This window comes from Rhinatrema bivittatum, chromosome 13 (assembly GCF_901001135.1).
Source record: "Rhinatrema bivittatum chromosome 13, aRhiBiv1.1, whole genome shotgun sequence".
NCBI lineage: Eukaryota > Metazoa > Chordata > Amphibia > Gymnophiona > Rhinatrematidae > Rhinatrema > Rhinatrema bivittatum.
In genome coordinates, this window is record NC_042627.1 from 58474468 (window position 1) to 58494084 (window position 19617).

General features: G+C 43.4%; 2 protein-coding genes across 4 annotated transcripts in view; one reads left to right on the plus strand and one right to left on the minus strand.

Annotated features, from left to right (window-relative positions):
• GALK2 (galactokinase 2) overlaps positions 1 to 12551 on the plus strand; it is a 146157-nt gene extending 133606 nt beyond the window's left edge. For 2 of the 3 annotated variants that reach the window (XM_029574524.1, XM_029574523.1), the window contains exons 9-10: positions 9183 to 9384; positions 12039 to 12550. In XM_029574524.1, the coding sequence (XP_029430384.1) occupies positions 9183 to 9384; positions 12039 to 12255 (419 nt within the window). In that variant the 3' untranslated portion in view covers positions 12256 to 12550. Of the gene's footprint in view, positions 1 to 9182; positions 9385 to 12038 lie in introns of all 3 variants that reach the window. The other variant, XM_029574525.1, reaches the window with a different exon arrangement.
• A 6-nt stretch (positions 12552 to 12557) lies between these two features.
• Positions 12558 to 19617, minus strand: part of FAM227B (family with sequence similarity 227 member B) — a 338878-nt gene continuing 331818 nt past the window's right edge. The window contains exon 12 of the mRNA XM_029574531.1: positions 12558 to 12853. Coding sequence (XP_029430391.1) covers positions 12776 to 12853 — 78 coding nt within the window. The 3' untranslated portion in view covers positions 12558 to 12775. The remainder of the gene's footprint in view (positions 12854 to 19617) is intronic.

Genomic DNA, 19617 nt, shown 5'->3' on the forward strand with positions numbered 1-19617 from the left:
CCTCTTGGAGTATGGCAAGGAGTTTTATTCCCAATACCTCTTTATCCCCAAAAGATTGGGGGAATCTGAGACCCATCCTGGATTTACAATGGTTGAACATGCACCTGAAAAAGGAAAGATTCAAGATGAACTACCTCTACACCATTCTTCTCCTCATCAAAGCGGAGACCTGGATGTGCCCCTGAAGGAAGCCGACACTCACATATCAAAATAAAATACACCTCTCAACCTTCCATCCAGAATATTAATCTTAAACACATTTTGTCTCTCCTCTTCACAGTCTAAGCCCTCTGACCATTTGATCTTAACCTCCATTAGCCTATACACCACTACCTCCACAATCTTCGGTAATCATTAGCCATGTGTTTAGTTTTTTCCATTAGATCTTTTTCTTCTCTAACCTCGAATGGTAATTTGATCCACAATTTAAGCACAACCACCAAAAAAGCTGTTTTAAAATTTAAATTGGTGATAAGCGTCAGCCAGTAGCAATTGCAACTGATGCTGGTATTGCCATCGCAAAGAGCTGTCGTACTGCATTGCCTGGCTCTGTGCTCTGGCAGTGGTCCAGAGTAGGTTGTGAGCAGCGACCTGTCACATGCCCACCCCTCCCTGTATGTTTTAAATTCATATTTTACCAAATAAAGACATGTAAGAAACATGACAAAATACTGTATGTAAATCGATCTCATGCATATTCATTGTGGATATCCTGAAAACCAGGCTGGCTAGGTGTGCCCTAAAGGACGTCAGTCATTTCCTTTTCTTTAAACAGGGGAATCGATTGTTTGTCCCTGCAGAACAGTGGCTGTTGGCCATAGCCTGATGCATGGATCAGTTCACAGCCTAACATTCAGAACCCTTATACAAGATGGAATGAGTTAATATCCTGCCATCTGACACCACTGGGGACACAGTTTCTTTGTGACCATGAGAGGCAAGGCAGAATAATAAAATCTCTTGTAAAAAATGAAGGGATCAGATGAAACAATATCAGTTTGATTGTTCCGTTTCTAAAGCCAGGTATTCTGACTCTGCTAATTCTTTCATTCAGCTTGCACTTGCAGCTTATGTTTGAAATATAGCTGATCTATATTAAATTGTTTCAAGCATAGAAACAGTGAATTTTGCTTCTTCAGAGCATCATATTGTGGAAAAACGAGTGGGTGACTTTTTGATAGGAATTTTGCTTTTGCACAGTAGTAATGTCCATACATACCTGTGGATTTTCCCTTGTATAGGGAAACCCCTTCTTCCAGAAATACTTTAAGCTTCACATTTCTTTCACTTATATTTGCTTGTCAAATAGTCATTTTTGCATGAAGGATGCTAAAGAAAACTCAGTAGTTTTCCCAGCATACTTGCTCAGAAGAATTTCTGTAGGTTCTTGGCAGGGTGTATAGTCATCAGGATATGACAGTAAGTTTTCGGGGAGGCTTCAGAATTTCTGACTCTCAGCCAGCTGTTGGAGGACCATTCCAGTTGCCCGTACATAACAAAGGTGACCTGACCAGTAAAGAATTGCTTTACCAAAGGGTGGTCTCCGAGTCTGTCGCAGTGGTTGGCAAGATTTTTGCCCTGAAATTGAAAACAGACGTGTTCTTAGTTCATTCTTTTGGTTACTACTGTTCAATGGTGATTTACAAGAGTGTGTGAGCTATGGAAATCTCTCACGCAACCTCAGATATGCCCTAAACGAATGCACATTTTGAAATCTGCTTGCTTTATTTCAGTGAATGTGAGCACAGTATTTAAAGATAAATAATCCTTTAGCTGGATATTTCTGTTGCTGCTTACTTGGTCAGTTCGTCTTTATTCCTGCTTGGTGGCAGCCCATGAGCATGCGTGCATCGTTGTGTAGTGCATAGCGTGGAAACCAGCAATAAAGAATAGATGATGAAATGAACTGCAGACACAACCCCTGAAGATAACTATTTATATACAGTTTTCAGACCAATTAAAGCTGAAGCAGTGATGGCTCTCCACCCTCCAAGACAATATGTAGGAAAGTAATTTGTGATAAGTAGGTACAGTAGCCTGTGCACTGCTGAACTGGATGTGAAATCTTTTTGTAGGGAGACCTTATTAAATAAATATTGTCGTCCCCCCCTTAACAAAAAAATAACTTTGGACTTAGTAGTTCTGCACATGTTCCAGGAAAAGTGACACAGTTCTCAAATAAACTGAAACACATGTAAAGCTAAATATGGTGTTTTATATGTTCATCCTGTACCTCCTCATTTTGCTTGAAAGGGCTTTCACCATAATTGATTGCTAGAGCTGTTTCCTTTACCCCCAAAGCCATTCTGTTTGCGTGACTGTTGCTCTGTAACCTTGATCTGGCCTTGCAGCTGTCCCTGTGAATTGCCATTACCACGGTCCCCTGTTTCACAGATTTAAGAGCCTTTTGTTTGCAGGTTAGTGTGTCCTAACAGGTGGAAAATATCTCGCTTATTAACGTTTTGCATTTTTTCCTTGAAACATATGGCATTGTGCATCCTGCTTTTAAGAAGGGAAATGGTAAACCAGATCCTCGGTCACAGAAATTGACATGTACGTATGATGTCTGAAGACCATTCACCATTCCAAATGGAAAATAAAGAGTTACTTAGGAAGGAATCCTGCTTTATAAGGGAAGATAGTGCCAATATTTCTGTTGCTATAGTTTGGAAAATGCCTTTGAAATGCTCATATCTATATTTAGGAACTGGGCAGTACTGGGCTAGCTTTCTGCTGTTTTCCAGTTTTTAATGCTGTTTAAGTTAACCTATTACATTTTTTTGAAAAGCAAATTATTTAATACCTGCATTTCTGAAATATATACGTTCAATGTTTTAGAAATGGAGTTCTACACTCTGCATGGTCTGGTCAGAGATATATAATTATATATATATTTTTTGTGGAAGGGTTAGGAAGAAAAGTTTCTTTTTGCAGATGATACTAACATCTGCAACAGAGTGGACATGCCTGAGGGAGTAGATGCTCTGAGAAGCTATCCAAGAAGGCTTGAGGAGTGTCAGCGAAGTCCCAGTGTTAAAAATAAATAAAGTCTTAAAAAACCTGAAACCTCTCCTTCACGCTAGAGACTTCCGCACTGTCGTCCAGGCTACACTGGCATCCAAGATGGAATACTGTAACTTCCTCTTTCTTGGCCTACCCTACTCCTCCTTAAAGCCCCTCCAAATGCTACAGAACACTCTAGCCAGAACCCTCTCCAACGCTCATAAATACGACCATATTTCCCCTATACTGAAGGACCTACACTGGCTCCCTATTCCCTCCCGCACCCTCTTTAAATCCCTGACCATTATCCATAAAGCCTTATATTCCCATCACTCCAACTGGCTGGTAGATCCCCTCCAATTTGCCTGCTCAAATCGACTGACAAGGACCACTAACAAAGGGTCCCTCCATGTGCCATCCCTAAAGAAAGCACACCTCCCAGCTACAAGGGATCGGGCGCTCTCCATTGCTGGACCTATGCACTGGAACTCACTCCCAACCCACCTCAGACTTGAACCTTGCATCATCAAATTCAGAGCCCATCTCAAAACCTGGCTATTCAAACAAGCCTTTCCCCAACACCCTTGATGAATATTGAATTGTGATGGATCATGACCTGAATTTGACTATGAACTTGTTCTTATGACATTATAGTTCACTTATTAATTGTTCCTATGCTTCTCTGCTCTCCTATTGGTTTTTTGTACCCCCTACCCTTCCCCTGTTACTTGTAATTTCTGTTGCTTTTGTTCCATGTAAACCGAGGTGATGTTTCGACTAACATCGGTATAGAAGACTCTTGAAATAAATAAAATAAATAAATAAATAAACAAAAATGCAGAATTATGCATTTTGGGCTCAGAAATTGGAGGTAGTAGTACATGATGGGGTGAGATACTGATGTCCACAGAGCAGGCAAGAAATTGTGTGCTGATTTTATCCAATAGTTTCCTAGTTGCAAAACAGTGCAAAAAGATAGTGGCCAGAGCCCAAAAGATATGAGGTTGCCTAGGGAGAGGCAGGTTCTGAATGAGAGTTCATCTGGCATATTGTGTCCAGTTCTGGAAGCCGTACTTCTGGAAGGCCACAGAGGTGGTTCACAAAAGGGCTACCAAAATGGTGCAGGATGGAATGAGACTTAAGGATCCAAATATGTATACCAGAGAGGAGGAGGGAGACAGGGGGACATGAAGAAGACATTTAGATACCTGAAAGGTATTAATAGTGCACATGAAGGGTCAGGATATGAGGCTCCAAGGGGCTAGACTCAGGAGCAATGTCAGAAGACGTCATGGAGCATCCTTGTGGAGGGGGTGGTGAAAGATAAGCACAGAGGATAATTTATTGCAAAAAGTAATAGCAGAATTATGACCTAACAGTATGTGCTTAAATGCTTAAAGTGCTGTATTTGATCAATTTAGTAGAACGTTGGACTTTCCAGAATGAGTGGCAAAGTGAGTAATACAAAATGCTAAACATCCTAGCGAAAACACAGGCAACCGTGTAGCTGGGTCTGTCTGGTAGGCTGCAAGTACAGTAATTACAAGAGGTTGCAGTGAAAACACAGGTGCTCACATAGCCGGGTCTGTGGCAGGCTGCATGGAGGGACTAGGAAGGAGTCGGGCTGTTTGGACATTTGCCACATTAATATTGGTAGCTATTTAGACTATTTATGTATTTATTTATTTAATTAACTCTTTTTTTTTTTTTTTTTATACCGACATTCATGAAGAAAATCATATCACATCGGTTCACATAAAACAGGGGTATTAAACTTTAACATCAATAGTAGCGAAGGGCTACTGATAGAAGAAGGAGATAAGTTACAATGAATGGGGGTTACTGGAACTCGGTTGATGGAAAGTAAAGGTAACAAAGGTGGCCTGGAGGTGGAAGGGGAAACTGTGTTGACATGGAGAGGGAAAAGGTGACAGTTGATTAATATATTATATAACAAATATTATTATTTTGAATAACAGGTATGTTGTAAAGCATCAGGTAACAATTGATTAATATACTGTATGGCTATTATAACATATATATGTGAAAAGTTTAGATATATTTATGACTAACATTTATATATATATATATATATATATATATATGACATAGATATTTGCCACAGGCTTGGCGGCCTAAAAGGGGGGGACGACGACGGGACGTTGAGTTAACCAGGGATGGTAGGTAATGTTTACAAATTAAGGGGAAGGGAAGGGGGGGGGGGGGGTAAGCTGAAATACTGAGGGAGGGAGTAGGGGAAGGGTTAAGGAAAGGCTTGTTTGAACAACCAGGTCTTTAGTTTTTTTTTAAAGGTTAGGGGGCAGTGTTCCTGGCGTAGATCTGGAGGCATGGAGTTCCATAGAGACGGCCCTGGACTTCCCTGGTGGAAGTGTGGAGAATGAGTTGGTTTTTTTTGGGGGGGGGGGGGGGGGGAATGTGAAGGGGTCCTTTGTAGGCAAATCTAACCGGTCTTTTTGAAGTGTGAAGGCGCAGTGGGTCTTTTAGCCAGAGAGAGTGCTGGTTATAGTGAGGTTCTTATGTAAGATTTTGAAGCTGATTGGAAGCCAGTGGAGATCCTTGAGGATGGGCGTGATGTGGTCTTTACGGCGGGAGTTGGTTAGGATTCTGGCGGCTGCATTTTGGAGCATCTGTAGGGGTTTAGTGGTGGTTGCGGGGAGGCCTAGAAGAAGGGAGTTGCAGTAATCAATTTTTGAGAAAAGGGTAGCTCAAAATTCTGAAACTTACTAGCTGGAGGGATATTAGGTGTGAAAGAAGTGGTGAATCTTCTGTGTTCATCTGCCCAAGATTACACCCCAGGGAATTATGTGCCAAAAAATGTTAAATTATGCACTGAAAAACTCAAAATTATGTTAAATTAAGCAAAAGTAAATATGTTTATTTTCTATACAGTAGATTAAACAGAACAATATATAATATTGTCAGAACAGTATTACAATTGTATGCATATACTTTTGCATTGAACAATTATGAGAACATATATTTTGGAAAGCTGGCTATTCATCTATCACATGCGCATGCAAAAAACTGCCACACACATGCAAGTGCTGTGGAAATTCCACATCCAACTTGATGGCAACTGGGGCAGGCAAGCAGATGGCAGAGAAAGGTGGTTGCTGAAAAAGGCAGGCTGCTGGGCTACAGACAGGAGTAGTTATAGTCCAGGCAGACAGCAGATTAAAAAATGGATACAGATCAGAGTCAGTGGGGTGACAGGTGGGAGAGAGAGACTGGTTGGGGTGATGACTGGTGAGAGAGAGGCAGCCTGGTGTGTGTGTGTGTGGGGGGGGTGACTAGTGAGAGGGGGAGTGATGGGGTAACTGTATGGGGTGACAGGTGGGAGAGAGACTGGAGTGGTGAGAGGGGTGACATATAGGAGAGAGACTGCTTGGGATGGTGACTGGTGAGGGGGAGTGACTGGGGTGACTGTATGGGATGATGGGGGGAGAGAGACTGCTTGGGATGGTGATTTCGTGAGAGGCAGCCTGTTATGTGTCGGGTGGGACTAGTGTGAGGGGAAGTGACTGGGGTGACGTGGGAGAGGCAGCCTAATGTATGTGTGTGTGGGGGGGTGACTGGGTTAACTATATGGGGTGACAAGTCACCCCCTCCCCACACACACACATACCAGATTCAAACTCTGTAGTCACCACCCCACCTGTCACCCCATGCATTCACCCAAGTTACTTCCTCTCTCACCAGTCACCCCCCCCCCCCCAACACACAGACTCACACCAGGGGAATTCAAAGTATGCATATCTCAAAATTCCATGTCCCCTTTCCTAAAATACAAAGGGATGGGCAAATTGTAAATATGCATTTGCATTACATTCATTTGTTGACTAGAACGATGCTATTATACATCACTTGTTACCAGGCACTGGCCATCCCCCCCCCCCCACAAACACCAGCTTGCAACCTTGGCGATACAAACAAGTAACTAAGGAGATAGCCAATGGGAATGCAAACCATACCTCTAGCTAACTAGAGTGGGGAGTAGCTGGCTTGTTACGGGAGTAGCTGTTACGGGAGTAGCTTGTTACGGGAGTAGCTGGCTTGTTACGGCGGTTACTACCCCAAACCAAATAAGCCTGATAGTTCACTTTCAATGCATATCCAGCATAGCTCTCTGCTTCAACGGCAGGGGAGAAGAAAACCTGATACTTCACGCATATCCAGCATAGCTCCCTGCTTCAACGGCAGGGGAGAAGAAAACCTGATACTTCACGCATATCCAGCATAGCTCCCTGCTTCAACAGCAGGGGAGAAGAAAAACTGATACTTCACGCATATCCAGCATAGCTCTCTGCTTCAACGGCAGGGGAGAAGAAAAACTGATACTTCACGCATATCCAGCATAGCTCTCTGCTTCAACGGCAGGGGAGAAGAAAAAAGGATTCGCACTCACAAAGCGGGGAGTAGCTGGCTTGTTACGGCGGTTACTACCCCAAACCAAATAAGCCTGATACTTCACTTTCAATGCATATCCTGCTTCAACGGCAGGGGAGAAGAAAAACTGATACTACAAGCATATCCAGCATAGCTCCCTGCTTCAACAGCAGGGGAGAAGAAAAACAACCAATAAGGGCTGAATAACACAGTCTGGGTAAAACAAATAAGCATGGGTGTAGCTTGCTTATTGCGGAGGTTACTTCCCCTACTACCCATAACTAATCAAGCTTGATATTTCACTTGGTTGCAGCTCCATCACTGCTCTCTACATTAATGGTGGGGGTGGAAGGGAAATAGAACCAAAGAGCTAAGAGAAACAGATAAGTATGAGAAAAAAATGTGAAGCTTGCTGGGCAGACTGGATGGGCCGTTTGGTCTTCTTCTGCCGTCATTTCTATATGTTTCTATATGTTAACGAACTGCTCCCCAACTGATACTTTTTAACTTATTGGTAACATTTTTAGTTAGTGCGCGCTAACATCCAGTTCGTGTGCACTAACTCCGAAGTCCCGTTAGTGTGTACTAATTCCGAAATTAAGGAAACCTGAAATAAACACCTCCCGAACCATTTAAAAAAAGAAATCAAACAGATAACTACCCGCAACAAAAATGACACACAAAAAAATCAGTGCACATCCCTAGTTGTCAGTAATTCTGTAGAAGGAGACTTTCAGGGTTTCGTACCAGCTGACATTTAACGTGACAGAGATAGTCTCTGTGAACTAACATGGTCTGATAAGTTTGAATCTTTTTAATCCTTGATGTACTGTAATTTGACCATGGAAAATAGGTTCAGCTGCTAAAGGTAGAGGTGTATCTTGAGGACTGGGTTGAGAAGCACTGCTCTAGTGGAAAGGTGGAGGAGGTAGATATAATAGAAACATTTAAATACTTCCAAGGCTTTCATGCACAGGAGGCAGACCTCTTTCAACCAAAAGGAGGTTCTAGAACGAGGGCTCATGGGATGAGGATGAAAGGAAGTAGTCTCAGGAGCGATCTAAGGACATATTTCTTTACAGAGATGGTGGTAGATGTATGGAGCAGCCTCTCCATAGATGTGGTGGAGACCAGGACAGTATTTGAATTCAAAAAAGCATGGGATAAAGTCAGAGGATCTCAGAGGGAGTGGTGGGGTTTGTAAAGCTGAATAACTGGGGTGGATGGGCAGACTAGGTAGGCTGTATGGTCTTTTTCTGCCATCATGTTTCCAAGTTTCTAAATTAATAGGGACCCATTATTTATCCTTTCAAATAATTCTAGGACTAAGGATACTCCATGAGTCCAACTGGTAGCAGATTTAAAACAAATTAAAAATAGCATTTTGTCAGTCAATGCACAATTAGCTTGTGGAACTGGTTGCCAGAGGATGTGGTCAATGCTGTAGGAATAGGTCTGTACTGCCCTTTGTTGCACTCTCTTCTTCTGATTCTGTAAGTATGCCTACAAATGCTAATAGTATGGGAAGATTTTAAAAACTGTTTAGACAAGTTTCTGGAGGACCAATCCGTGGAAACTTGGGGGAATGCCACCTTCTGAATGAACAACATCTCCACATTTAAGATCTGCTGGTTAGTGATCCAGATTGGCCACTGTCGGAGACAGGATGCTGAGCTTGCTGAATTCTTAGTCTGACCCGGCATGGCCCTTCCTATGTTCTTAATGATATATATTATCTAACTTATCTTACCGATATTTTATTCTTATGTTAGTCTGCAGCTTTAAGTTGTACCAGCGTGCTAAGCATGTGTACAGTGAAGCTGCAAGAGTACTCCAATTCAAGAAGGTATGCGATGAAGCACCTGCCAATGCTCTCCAGCTGCTGGGAGCCCTCATGAACCAGAGTCATGCGAGCTGCAGGGACATGTACGAATGCAGCTGTCTGGAACTGGATCAGCTGGTGGACATCTGTCTGTAAGTTGACAGTAAAATAAATAAATAAATGCTCCTGGGATATGGTTTGAGTCAATGACAAAAAAAACATGACATCATTAGCCACCATAGATTTAAAATGAATGAAGAAAAAAACATGTTCCCAGCTTTTTCCACCAAATAAATTGCTTCAGAAGGAAAAATGTGGTGTGATGTTTCCCTGTTGACATTTGAGCAATGTTTACAGACTGTATCCTATAAATTATAGGACATAGTGAATGGTACTCTAGTTCTGCATTGACTCGTTATGAAATGGCAATTTTTGCTGCTCCTTTTTATGCAATGATAATTTTAGGAGGCCAAACATCTTTTCCAATATTTGTTGCAGCGCTGCGTAGTGACAGGAATGCATAATTTGTGGTGCACTGGTATGCGTTAGGGCTTTGTGAAGGGTTCAGGAAGTCCTGTTGTATTCGCAGATGAAGGGGCGTGTATCGTAAGGGAAGAGGACTGGGTAAAACTGTTATATCTTTTTGCGCTTTAAGAGCAATGTTTATAACAGCCCACGCAGCACTAAAGTAAAGTCTGTGTGATTTTCTTCATATAAAGCGCAGAACTTTCTTTTTGGCTGAAAAAGCCTAGGTTACGAGGCCCTACAGTATTATTAAGTAGAGATATACACAATCACCTCACTGTTTATCTGGCTGAATAGTTAAGTGAGGAGCAGGATGGGGGTATTCCAAGGCAGAGCTACTAATCCAGCTATTGTTGCCAGCTATGTGCCAATATTTAGCCTGATCCAGCTATTCAGCCGGTCTAAAATTAGCCAGATAAACTTATATTCAGTGGCACAGCTGCATCGATAAATATCCTGGCCAAACTAACTGGATATTTTTATCTGGCTAACTTTCTCATCTGGATAGCAGCTGAATATGGACCTCTAAATCCTTCTCTGTTTACAGAGCATACATTTTAAGTCAAAACACATTCCACAGTATGAAAATAATTCCTAAAGTAATCAACATTATCTGTAAGAACATTGGTTTGAAAAAAATAAGTGTAAGCACTATCACATTGGAGAGAAAGAGAGAGATTAATGACTCTAAATTTGCAGCCATTTGTGTGTCAGATTTGGGGTGGATGTATGTCTGCTTCTTTACTTAAATTTCAAAAAACTCTTTGAGTTCTATAACAAGATCTTAAACTATATTTACCATATTTATTGGATTTAAAACTTATTTACATAAATTGCATTACAATGTGTGTTCTGTTCATAGCTGTCTGTAAAAAAGCAAAACTACTTATCTGTAACAGGTGTACTCCATAGACAGCAGGACAAATCAGCCGCACAAGTGAGTGATGTCATCCAGTGGCACCAGCACAGACAAGCTCTCTGAGGTCAGAAAGGAAAACCTTTCAGAGTCCGCTTGGCAGTTCCTGTGCACAAATCTTCTCAGTCTTATGCCTAGCTGAGCTTCAACGCCAAAGGGAGGAGGGTGGAATGGTGTGCCTGATTTATTCTGCTGTCTACGGATATCACCTAGAAACATAGAAATGATGGTAGAAAAGGACCAAATGGTCCATCCAGTCTGCCCAGCAAGCTTATTATGGTAGTACCTGCTGTGCCATGCAGGTTACCCCATGTTTCTCTTAAGGGAAGCAACTGCTGCTCCGTACAGTTATCCCCAAGCCTTATGCTTGACATGCTTTGCTTATGGCCAAAAGTGAAGCAGTCCTGTATTTTTTCCCTTATGTCTGCACATCACTACCCCAGACTGTGAGAACATCAGAGCTCATGTTGATTGTCTCTGAATCCAATTCCTCTATCCCGCCACCCCGCCCACTCTGTTGAAGCAGAGAGTGATGTTACAGTTGCATCAAGGCTCATTATTTAAGGGTAGTAGCTGCTGCTGCTGCTCTGTGCAGGTTTCCCCCATGCTTATCAGTTCCCTAGATTGTAACAGCCGGAGCCCTTGTTGGTTGCTGTCTGAATCCAATTCTCTTTTCCCCCTGCTGTTGAAACAGAGGGCAATGTTGGAGTTGCACCAAAAGAATCAAGGCTTATTGGTTAAGGGCATCACCACTTCCTTTGTCTCACTGGTTATTCCTCTCTCTATGCAGCCTAGCATTCTTCTCATTTTAGCTATCACCTTGTCACATTGCTTCACCATCTTCAGAGATCTGTTATAAGTAAGCAACAAGCATGTCCAAACACAAAGGGGGCTGCATGAAAAAATCTTTGGCATTTAGGAAGAGGAATGTACAAGGCAACTGCTGCCTCCCTCCCCACACCCAAAAAAATAACGGATGAGCAAATCATGGAAGAGAATGTGAAATTAATAACAATAGGTAGAAGAGAGCAGGGAATGGGAAAAACAGCACAAAAGTCGACTTGTAAAATCTTATTATTTCTTTTTACCTCAGATTAAGGGGGGGGAGATTTTTTTAAAAATCACAGTGAGCTTTCATACAGGCCCCTAAATTTATACCTGAGGCAATGGAGGGTGAAGTGGCTTGCCTAAGGTCACAAGGAGCATCATGAATCCTGGCTTCCCTGGTTCTCAGCCCTGCTGCTCTATAACCGCTAGGCTACTCCTCCGCTCTGGAGATGCACAACGTTGATGCGTATTTTTGCACATGGTAGACTTTTTAAGTGTAAGTATAATATGTAAAATGTCCCTTTGGCTTGCTTTTAGGAAATCCGGGGCTATAGGCTCAAGACTGACTGGAGCAGGATGGGGAGGCTGCACCGTCTCGATGGTCCCTGCTGACAAACTGACCGGTTTCCTTGCCAGTGTGCGAGATGCTTATTATAAAACTGATGGCCAAAGGTTGGGCTTGCCAAAAAAAAGCCTGTTTGCTACCAACCCTGGAGGTGGAGCCTTGGTTTTTCTTGAGGCTGAAAAAATGTAAAAATTGGACAGAAACTATGCAGGGCTTTTGAGAACTGGCAGGGCTTCCTATGCCACAGTAAATTAATCCCTCTTCTGTTTTGTATTATAATGAGTAGTTACAATTAGCTAGCTACATTTCTAAAGAAATAGTTGAAATGGCTGTCTCCTATATTTTTCCAGTCTGAAAAATATCTTTATTATAACTGTAAAAACCTTTAGTTTTCTAGCTATATACAAATCACTAAAAATGTACTAAAATGTGTTGAATTGAAGGTTGAAATGTACCATTAACTGAAAACAAATAAAGACATGGCATACATCTTAAATAAGATGGTTTGCCTTTATTGTCTTAAAAGGCTGGTGAATATTTCTCGAGTTCTACAACATACTGGGCTACTTGAGTTTTACATTATAAGAGGAATCATGTTTTAGGAGACATTGCTGTTGTAACAGTGAATGTATTAAAATGTAACTTTTCTTAGGTTTTTTTTTAATTGCTCTGTCAGTATTATTTATTGTAAGTAGCCAATGCTACTCCTTTAAGAGAATTCTTCATCCGTGTCTTCTGGGTCTATTGTAACTTCCTTGAGTATTTTTCTGAAAAATGTTGCGTCTTTCTAGTAAAATAAGAAAAAAAAAAAAACACATGAGAAACTGGTTTAGGACAGATTTTTGATGCTTAGCTGAATATGTTAAATACAAATAACTGAAATGTTACAGTTTCAGGTGAGGTCATAAGTACACCAGGGCGAAATGGCTCAGCAGTTTAAGTTGAATGGATTGTTTGGATTGCTATCCTGATGGCAAATATGGAGAACTTAGCACACAAGAAATCTGGGCATCAGCTGAGACATTTTGAACTTGTCTCTTACTTAAACAGAGGTTGTATGCATAATGAAAACTGTATTTGAGAATTCCATTCATTAATGGGATTAATGTTAATAAGTTTCCCTACTGAGGTCCATTTCAAGCCAGGCTTTGGAGCCACTCTGCCTACACATTAATTTTGGACCTTGATAGGTCAAAATTCATTGCAATTTACATTGTAACTACACTTTTCACATAGAGACAGGTAAAAAGTGTACTTACAATATAGTTATTGGATATAACCTGAAGGATACGATATTAAGGCGAGTCACTTTACCTTCTGTCTCCTCAGGTGCAAAGGTCAATTTTAAAAGCCCAGCATGTGCATCAATCAGGGGATGTCCGAAGAAGTTGGGCTTATACGCGCCAACAGTATTTTTCAAAAGAACTCATATGCGTGCGTAAATGCCGCGGCACACATCTCAAATATTTCCAAAAAGGGGCAGGGAGTGGGCATGGTTTGGGCAGGGCGTGGCCAAGAGCTGCACGCAGAAATACTTGTGTGTCCTGGCGTGTGCCGAGGTCCCCTGCCGCATGACTTCTGCTGTGGATGATGTGGAAGTCATAAAATAAAAGGATCGAACCATTTCTGAGGGGTTTAAAGGGTCTGGGGTAACCGGGGAGAGCGTGAAAGGTTATCAAACCAGGGAAGGTTGGAGGAGGTAGCTGCTGGTGGGCAAACTGGTTAAACTGGAAATGGCATGGGCGCTTGCCTCTTTTAAAATCTCCTTTCCTATGCGGTAGGGCTGGGATTTATGCACCCACTTAAAATAGCCTGGCCGTGTTCACATGTGCCAGATTTTATTACATGTGCGCATATGTGCGTGCAAGCTATAAAAGAGCCGCGTCCCTGGGCGTGGGCCAATGCATGCGTGCAAATGTGTACCGCACACTGGTTTGAAAGTTATCGTCCCCGATTGTACGCCCTTTGGGGGATAGGGAAATACTTACAGTACCTGAATGTAATCTGCTTTGAAGTGTTGAAAAGCAGAATAAAAATTGTATAAATAAAAAATGTGTACAAACAGCATTATATCCGCCTAAATTAGTCTTAGCTTATGGGTTTCAGCACAGAACGATATGCCCTAGCTGGCCTAAATATCTTTTTTGCAGTATGACATGAAATGCTGCAGGTCAAACATATGCCGATAAGAAGCCATTTCTGCCTACTTAGGAATTTTGCAAAGTTAAGGCTTTTATGAGCTTTCTGTCATTGACTAGATTCTCATTTATGACTACTTTCACAGTACAGGGAAGGATAAAAGAGAGATCATGTTTTTGGCACCTGGTTTGCTGCATCTGAGACATATGCTAGTCTTCACAAGTGCGCAACCTAGAAGGCTTAATTGATAGGAAACGACTAATAAACAGAGGAAAATTTTAAAAAGGTTTAAAAATACCTGCTGTTTTTAGCATTTCACCACACATACATGGGATCTGCAGTCACCAGGAATGTCATGTAAAAACATTATTTAAGCTTTGTTACACAATGGAACATAACAATGAGAAATGTTTTCCTTGTACTAGCTCACAGCCAAATGCAAGAGGCTTAATTACCAGGAACCATTACATGAGAAAAGATGGGCAAACGCGGGATTGATTGCCACAAAAAAAGACGTATGATGAAGCTCCTGGAGGTTGTGATAGCCTTCCAGGTGCTGGGGACCAGTACAGAGAAGGCAGCAAACTCAAGCTGCACCGGTTAAAGGCTTGTAACAGACGTTGGGCAGCCTTTCCTGGCTTAAGGCTCACTCAGTGTGAGCTCAGGCTCTGTCTGCTGGGACAGTCCTCATGGGCTGCTTCGGTGGAATTTACTCTGTCCATACAGCACAGAGCCAAGCAACTGGCAGCCATGCAGACTACAGTGTACTTCATAGCTCTTTATTTATTCTTAGTTACATTTCTAAGTCGCCCATCCAAACAAGTGCTCCTAGCAAGGTACAACAATGGCACAATCTAAATTAGATTTAGCACAGTTGAATCATACAGCAGTTCAAAACCTGCAGTAGTCTGAGGAACTTGCCGCAGTAAAAGACATAAAATTAATAGCAGTTTAAACTCATGCGATGAGAGCTCCCCTCGGCATGCCTTTCTACTTTTTGGCTGCTGGGTTTTTTTTCTTCAATTTAGGAAGATCCCGTCTCTGCTTCCTGCTCCATTTTCTAATCAGAAGTAAGCCGGTCTCTGCAGCAGATCCAGGCTTATTTGCCTGCAGTGTGCTCCAGCAGATTTCCAGGCCTTGAAATGCGTGGACTTTTCTTACCCCGCTATATACCTCCCTCTAATAGGGAACATTTGACTGAATCCCAGCTTCCTCCTCCTGAAATGAATCAGCATTTCCCTGCTCTGCATGTCACCTAGGACATAAATGGGATGCAAACAATGGGCCAGATCTTAAAAAATACACACGGGTGTAGATTTGTTCGTGCAACCCGGCGCGAACAAATCTATGCCTGATTTTATAACATGTGCGCGCAGTCGCGCGCACTTGTTATAACTTTCTTTGATGGAAAAAGCCTATCAATTTTATGCTCATAGCACTCAATACTTAAAAGGAACATTAGCTAAGTCCATCCCTTATTTAAAGTAATCATCTAATCTACTAACAACAATAAAATATGTGAATGAAAAAATATTTTCTACAAGAACATTCAAAACCATTTTTTGCATGCAAGTGAAATTAATAAAGAGCAAACGTATTTAAGGTCATTTCTTCCTCATTTCTATTTAATGTTATAAAAAACTGTGATAAATACCATCATTTTCACAGCAAGATTTAAAGTTACACAAGAACTGGTCTTGTAAAATACAGACCCCCCCCCCAACCAAATACAGACTAGAAAGACCATAAAATAGAAAATAGAAACGGGCTGACAAAAACTGTGCTGGAAACCACAAGCCCAACTGTATTGTGCGGTGCAACAACAGAAAAACAGAAACATCATCATTCCTTACAAAACACCAAGCAATAAAATCAAGAGATTCATAATATTAAAACAAACTAATAAAAAGAAATAAATGTCAAAACAGCCAAGGAACATCCAATAATTTAAAGAAGTTGCATAAATTTGTTCCAATATTTCCCAAACACCAATTAAATATTTCAATAATTTAAAATTGTTTTACCTCGGGCAGCCGCAACCATCTGTCGGTAGTAGAAGGGGCGGGGAATGCGACAGCAGTACATTCTCCATAGAGACCAGATGTGGAGTAAATTGGCCGCAGCTTTATTACAACAATAACAATGTACAAGCACAAATATGTACCTGAGCCATAACACAGACAAGCTGTCAGAGCGCCCCCTTTCGGTGCAGGGGGCCCACCTCAACCAAGCAAGGCCCTGCCTTCCGGGAGGTAACCATTTCCAGGGCGTCCCGGTCACCCATCTCGTTCAAGCAAGGTGACCTCTCGATCGAAGGATGGTGGGGGCATCCGGTCTGCCGCTGCACCAGGGCCAACAGGCCCTGGCGACAGACAGCCCCCCCCCCCCATTGCATCGAAGTAGGGTACATCAAGTGCTGTGCACTGCCTAAAACTGGTGGGGGCCCCCCCCCCTCCCCCGGCTCGGTTACCCCTGCCCCGCTGCGACAAGAGGACATTATACAAACAACTCTTACTAACAACAAGTCTGACTAGCCAAATAGCTCTCTCGTTAAAAAAAATAAAGGGGGGTGGGGGTGGGTAGGTTTTACAGTGAAGGCAGCAGCGCAGGGAGTGGGAGCCAAAAGGGCCAGAGCCAGGGCGCACCATCCAGATAGTTCCCCACGTTGCTGCCCCGCCCCCCTCGGGACGGCCAGAAGGCTTCAATGAGCCATCCCCTACTGCCCTTCCCTCCAGGGCTTCACAGCCCTCGCCGCGAATGCCCGCGCTGACGAGGGAGAGGGCTGACGGTGCGTTGGCGGTATTATCATGTGGCAATGATGACACCGATGCACCATGGGTAAAGGCCGCGCTCTCCCCTTCCCTCGCTCCAGGCGTGGTGTCGGGTTATCAGCAGTGCTCGTGCACTGACCTGGTGCCGCGCCTTAATATTTCCCCAAAAAAAACAATAAAATATTTCAAAACAGACAAAGTTACACCCAATAATTAACGCTAATAAGGATTAAAAAAATCTCCTGCTCACCATACCTGGGACTATTTATTTCCAATCACCCTGAGATTGTCGTGGATTGGGGAGGTAGGGCCACATAAACTATCTTCTCACTGACTGACCCACACACACACACACACACACACACACTCACTCACTCACTCTGATGAATAATCTAAACAACAAAAACAACTGATCTCACTAGATCAAATGAAAGCTGTTGGACAGCTTTCTACCCAACAGTCAATTCATCGGACTTAGGGCCTCATTTTCCAAACACTTTACCGCGTGCGATAAATTCGCAAATCGCGTTAACAGATTTGCGAATGCAAATTAGTAATTTGGTATTCAGGGGGCGGAGTTGGGGTGGAGCATATGTAAAGCGGGAACCTGTGTATCGTGTGCGGCGAAACAGCCGCAGTGTTAGCGCGGCTAATAACTACAACCTCAAATTTGCGTTATGGACTGCGCTACGGGCCAGAAAACGATTATCGCTCTGGGGGGGGGGGGAGAGAGAGAGAGAGAGAGAGAGAGAGAGAGAGAGAGAGAGAGAGAGAGAGAGAGAGAGAGAGAGACAGACTTACTATAGTGCCTATGCCCTACATAGGTATTTGAATCCCTATGGGAGGGCTACCTACTAACTCGGGGTGGGGATTAGGTATGAGCGTCGGGGGTTGGGGGCCACTTTCGCATTCCACATGAGACCTACGGACAGAACAGTGGTCTCTAGTGCAGATTTGCTGGCCGTCGGAGTGAGGACGCTCACTCCAAGAGGAGATTTGGGCAACATTCTCTCCACCTAGCATGTTGTTGCCCAGGTAGAGTGTCCATCAAGCTAGGTAGAGAGAACGTTGCCCAAACCACTTCTTGGAGTGAGCGTCCTCACTCCGACGGCCAGCAAATCTGCACTAGAGACCACTGTTCTGTCCATAGGTCTCATGTGGAATGCGAAAGTGGCCCCCAACCCCCGACGCTCATACCTAATCCCCACCCCGAAAAACCGGCAAATATCGTGCACTGCGATAAATTCCTGAAAGAATCATCGCACACTGGGAAAACATCGTGTGCGGTGCTAATGTTTTCGCGAATGGCGAAAACATCGCCGCACGCGATGTTTCCCCACTGCACGAAAGAAGCCTCATTTGCATTGGTAACGCCCCCTAATGCGTTACCAATGCGATATTGGAAATGAGGCCCTTAGACATCTAACACAATTCTCTCCTGTGGAACTTTAAACATAGTTGGCACAGCACTTTATCTGTTCCCCAAATGACTATTTGGGGGCTCTACTGATTTCATATGTAGTTTGTGTTCCCCTGAAGAAGGAAGAAATTAGATCTTCCGAAACATTGCAATGTCGGGCATTTCAACTATAAGGCAGTGGAACCTCTTTAAACATCACCCCTAACACTTTTGGAAGCAACTTTATAGATAAGTGCTTTTTTGAGTTAGGCACAAAGGGAAGGTTGTATCGCACATAGCTTTGTGAATGTGTGTTACACAAATTCAGAATGACTGATTAAAACCCAAGCACTTTAAAAGGGCAGCACTTCGAGCCCTGCTGAAACTTATCATACAGTGCAATATGATGCTCATTCTGTCCAATTTAAAATAAATTCTGTCACACATCTTCATTTGATCTAGTGAGATCAGTTGTTTTTGTTAACTCTGAATATCGGCAGTTAGGAGAATAAATTATACGTCTGACTTGCTCTGCCCACAATCCACCCAATGGATGCCCACGTTTTTTGTGTGTACATTTTAGGCGTATAAAGGACTTGTATGGCTAAATGGCTGCTGCTGAACATGGGCGCATATTCAGAGGCTGCTACTTAGCCACGTAAGTCCCACTTATCCAGCTAAATAGTGCTGAACGCACAGGGGTAGATTTTAAAAGGCTTGCGCGCCGGCCCGCCTATTTTGCATAGGCCGCCGGCGCGCGTAAGTCCCAAGGTTTCGTAAAAGGGGCGGGAGGGGGCGTGTATGGGGGGGGCGTGTCCGGGGGCATGTCCGGGGGTCAGGGGGCAGTCCGAGGCGGGTCTGGAGTGTGGCAACGTTCGGGGGCGGGCCGGGAGGGTGGTCCCGAGTCCCCCGGCACTGCGGCCTGCAGCCTCGGCGGGGGATGCCGAGGCGGCAGGCGTAACTTGAACAACAAAGGTAGGGGGGGATTTAGGTAGGGGGGGGGGGATTTAGGTAGGGCTGGGGGGTTGGTTAGATAGGGGAAGGTGGGGGGACACGGAAGGAAAGCTCCCTCTGAGGCCGCTCCGATTTCGGAGCGGCCTCAGAGGGAACGGAGGCAGCCTGCACGGCTCGGCGCGTGCAGGCTGCTGATTTTGCGCAGCCTTGCGCGCGCCGACCCCGGATTTTATAAGATACGTGCGGCTATGCGCGTATCTTGTAAAATCCAGCGTACTTTTTAAGATC